Here is a 4886-nt window from a genome sequence, read left to right as displayed (position 1 = left end):
TATATATATATATATATATGTATGTATGTATGTATGTGTATGTGTGTGAAAACTCAATTTGAGTTCAAGCTAAATATGGATAATTTTTAAATTAATTAATTTAATTTAAATTAATGTTTTTCTCTACTGAATTTTATTTGATTGCATCCTCAAGACACTAACATAAAGTTAAAAGCAAAAGTAAATATACGATTAATTTATAGCAGAGCGAGAAAAGGTTGTTGGGATCGAGTGAAAACTCAATTTGAGTTCAAGCTAAATATGGATAATTTTTAAATTAATTAATTTAATTTAAATTAATGTTTTTCTCTACTGAATTTTATTTGATTGCATCCTCAAGACACTAACATAAAGTTAAAAGCAAAAGTAAATATACGATTAATTTATAGCAGAGCGAGAAAAGGTTGTTGGGATCGACGGTCCTTTGATCCAACGGTCAATTTGATGCTCCGCATAGAGTGATTGTACGGGTGATTTGGCGGAATGGGAAGTGGCCTTCCGGTTGGTGGATTTTATCGCCAGGAAAGTTTTTATTTAGTTATTTTTCTTTCCGGATGATGATGGACGGTGGAGTCGAGAAGAATCATAGGTGAGGGTCTGACCACTGGGAGGCAGAGGAGTTTCTTCTAAGCGAGAGAAGAGAGAGGATAGGGGGATTGGGAACTGGGAACAGTGCTCGCGGGTCTGTTTCGCCGGGAAGAATTGGATTGCAGGAAAGAGCGGGACAAGAGAGAGAGAGAGAGAGAGGCGGAGATCCGGAGGCCGGCGGTCGAGGAGTTGCGTTGGGTGTTGAACGGGACTATATGAACTGTTGTTGGTCGACGATGGAATCCGAGTACGTTAGAAAGCATCACAAGCATGAGCCGAGGGAGAACCAGTGCAGCTCCACTCTCATCAAGCATGTCAAGGCCCCTGTTCATCTCGTGAGAAACCGATCCTTTGCTCTCCCTCTCTTTTCCTTCTGCTTCATCTGCGATTCGGATTGTCTTTTTTTTCTTTTTTATTTGTGTTAGAAGAAGTGAACTCTCTCTAGCTTGTTTATGCAACTTATGTCATCGCCTGATCTTGTTAGATCTACACGTGTAAGGGTTTTTCTTCTTTTTCAGTTATTTGATTTGAAAAACCTCAGAGAGGTAGAGTTGTTATGGTTTTGCGATTAGTTTGCTCTTCTTGAGAGATTTTTTTGTTTTTTTTTTTTTTTCATCCTTTTTTCCGAAACGCGTTTGAAGATATAGCGATAAGATTGGCCGATTGGGTGTGAGGGTTTTTTCTTTAATTTATTAAGCTTCTTGAGCTCATATTTTCTTATGGTGCCATGCTGAAGGTGTGGTCTCTGGTAAGGCGATTTGATCAGCCGCAGAAGTACAAGCCCTTTGTGAGTAAATGCGTGGTTCTAGGAGATTTCGAGGTTGGAAGTGTTCGGGAAGTTAATGTGAAGTCTGGCCTACCGGCGACCACCAGCACAGAGAGACTGGAGCTTCTTGACGATGACGAACACATTCTCGGCGTCAAGATTGTCGGAGGTGATCATCGCCTGAAGGTATAATCAAAGCCTTTGATATACAGAACTCTTTCATTTCTTCATTCGATCATCATCCAACGACATAGCATCAATATCTGCTAATTGATTTTTCTCTTCTGTCCTTCAATTGCTTCTTCTGCTAGTTTTTAATGTTTTTACCATTGATGATTGCTTAAGGAATCTCATTAGGCAAACGATCGGATGAGGATATTCCAGTTAAAGTTTAATTTTTGAATTGCAAGATATTTTGATGATATTTTCGAGGCTTCTTCTGTCAAGATAATTATCAAAATTATTATGATAAATTGTTCATCTAGTTTATGTTTCTAAATGTATTATTTAAATATTATCTGCAGAAAAAAAAATATTTTTCAATTCAAGAAAAAATATTTTGTGTTCCTTAATATAGATTGAGCTATATTTCTCCCCCAAATTGATTGCTTTGCCGTTTATGGATATGTAAATATACAAGGTTTTCTTGATATGTATGTAAATCCCCCTTTTTTGTTGGGCAATTTCATAAGTAACATCAAAATGCTGCATATTTATAAAATTAAGGCCTAATTCCATTTAAAGCAATACCACCAAATTGAAAGATCACAGCAAAATCTTTTTGGTTTTCATTAATTTCATCATCGATCGCTCAAATATATGCGCTTGCCTTTTTCTTTTTTCTTTTTTTTCGTTTTGCTGCTTCTGATTTAATTCACGGAATCCCATCTTCCCTCGTTTGCCATCAATTGCTCAGAATGGGAAAAATTACTACCTGCGGAGTCCAAATGTTGTTCGGAGTCTAATCAATTAAATATATCTGGATTTTTTTTATCTTGTACACGAGAAATTGTTTTGTGCGGAGTCCATATTGGAAGAATTGTCCGGACATATAAATGTACAAACCGTGTATCACATTTGTGCACAATGTGTATAAAATTTTTGTATACACTGTGTACTCACAATCCGGACTGTTCTTCTCGTCTGGACTCCGAAAAGAATAATTTCTCTTTGTACACACACAAGGTGTATGCAAGAGAGAAAAATCCAAATTTCTTTATGTAATTGGAGTCCGAACGAAAAATTACATCCAGACTCCGCACGTAATAATCTGTCATGGGATCCATTTACTGTCTGCTTGACTTATTTAATGTTTGCAATAAATCTTTTGAAAAACTATAATTCATTTACTTTATGTTTAAAATTCAAATGATTATATTTGTTGGAATTTATGATTTTTGGACCAATAGCACTCTTGATCAAGCATGATTTGGCTTATTTGTATCGTTATGCTGGTTCCCATGATGCATGTTTAATCTTTATAGTGTTCCTTTTTTATTTTGTTTTATTTAATACTATATTTATGAATGCGTGTCGTACTCGGCTCTACTGTTTCCAATATTGAATAGAACCAAAAGTTCCTTGAGCATTGACGCATTGATTCTCTCTAGACTGGGTTGCACATGCTTCTGATTTAAGATACGATGAAATCCAGCTAGAATGATGTTCAATTATTGATAAAAAGAATTGTTTTCCTGTTATGGATATTTTCCCCATGAATTCACAGATTTTATCCTTTGTTTATTACATTTTGGGGGAGTTGCCCACAGGGTGTCATATTCGAGAGATTATTCTGTGCGGGCACCAAACACAGCTTACCATCCCGAGTCGAATCCGGTGCAGCCACGTCATTCACTACCGAGCCGCGGTACCGAGTAGGATGACGTGATGCATTTTCATTGGGCTCTGGATGGCGTTTGACGTCCGCACAGATTAATTCATCGTCATATTCATGCATCTCTGAATTGGACTTTCTATTGAACTGCATATAGATGGTGCAGAATCTTAAGATTTTCATGATTTTTAGATGGAATTTGTTTGAAAACATGAATTATGCGTAGAATTTTTCATATAATCATTGGTAATATAATGAAATTTTATCACTTGGCATGAAGTAAAGAGAAAAAAGAGAAGAATTCTAATCATGCTTTTAGATATTATTTCCTCTGATCTTTCCATTGATCGTTTACTCAACTGGTTAGCGAAATTCTTGGAAGAATTCAAGGGTCTAGCGATGGGAAGCCAAATAGGACTCAATCTTAATGTTTATTTGCCTCAGAACTATTCCTCAGTCATAACAGTCCATCCCGAGAGCATCGATGGAAGGCCGGGAACTCTGGTGATCGAATCCTTTGTTGTTGACGTGCCCAACGGGAACACAAAGGACGATACATGCTTCTTCGTGGAGGCCCTGATCAAATGCAACCTCAAGTCTCTTGCGGACGTATCAGAGCGCCTTGCGTTGCAGGATCGAACGGAGCCCATTGATTTTTGAGCAGCAGAAGGCCCTGTGAATGTCATCCTCTGTTGAAGTTGTTGCCAATGAAGAATAGGGACCCCTATGATTACCGCACTCGCCTCGCTCTTGTGTTTATTTTATTTCTAGAGTTTATCTTTGAGTAAAAGTGATATATAGAGTTATGGGTAGTAGATGTTAGACTATCAGTCTCTGTCACTGTTATGATTCTCTTTGTATGGTTGGTACTGTGTAGATGGATAAATAATGCCGAATTTATATGTTTTTGCTCATGATTGCCTTTTTATAAGGGAATAAGCTGGAGAAATTGAGCTAGGTGAGACCTCTTCTGTTTTGTTTGGAGATGCAGAGGGACTAGCTGAAATAACTTAGTTTTTTTCTTTTTATCTAGTCAAATTATTGATGAGTTTTTTTCTTTCAGGGTCTTTATTAGTAAATTTGCATAATTTTTTTCAACATATGATTAAATACACTTTTTGTGTTTTAAATTTTAAAAGTATAAATGCATAATAAATATATTTATGCAGTACATTTCAAGATGGTGAAAATCGGGTTAAACAACGAACTAGAATAAGGAGAGGCTCAGGTTCGACGGGTAATAAATAATAATATTATTAAATAATAAAAAATTAGCATAGTATGATACAAATGCAATATCATCACATACAAATTCCACATTCATCAAATATGAATATCAATTTCAGCAAACTAGCATTTGATTTCAGTAAATACAAAGATTAATCTTAGCAACTTAAAATCTATTAAAGCAACAAAATCAAACAACACACCTTGCAGCTCCAAGTCTCCTCACGAGGTGCTCCTACCATTCCGCGGCTCTTGGTTCCTGCACAGGATGGCTGAATCAGCTAATTTGTTATTATTACATTGTATTGAGGGAGCAATGCATGCCTCAATTTGATGTATAGAAGCAATTCATAAAGCTAAAAAAAGGAAAAAACAACCTATTATATAATTTTGATCATCAATGAAGAATCAAATAGACAAATAAAACAACTTATACAACACTTTATAGATTTAGAGTGATCGAATGGGAGC

General features: G+C 36.1%; 1 protein-coding gene across 1 annotated transcript; it reads left to right on the top strand.

The window, feature by feature from the left end:
* Positions 1 to 551: 551 nt before the first annotated feature.
* LOC110110335 (abscisic acid receptor PYL3-like) lies at positions 552 to 4147 on the top strand. The gene is made up of 3 exons (XM_020841751.2): positions 552 to 923; positions 1325 to 1540; positions 3633 to 4147. Exons 1-3 carry the CDS (start codon positions 804 to 806, stop codon positions 3846 to 3848), a joined length of 552 nt encoding a protein of 183 aa, XP_020697410.1. The 5' UTR covers positions 552 to 803; the 3' UTR covers positions 3849 to 4147.
* The last annotated feature ends 739 nt before the right edge of the window (positions 4148 to 4886 follow it).

This window comes from Dendrobium catenatum, unplaced genomic scaffold (genome assembly GCF_001605985.2).
Source record: "Dendrobium catenatum unplaced genomic scaffold, ASM160598v2 fragScaff_scaffold_400, whole genome shotgun sequence".
NCBI classification, from domain to species: Eukaryota; Viridiplantae; Streptophyta; class Magnoliopsida; order Asparagales; family Orchidaceae; genus Dendrobium; species Dendrobium catenatum.
This window is presented reverse-complemented; position numbering and strand designations above follow the sequence as displayed.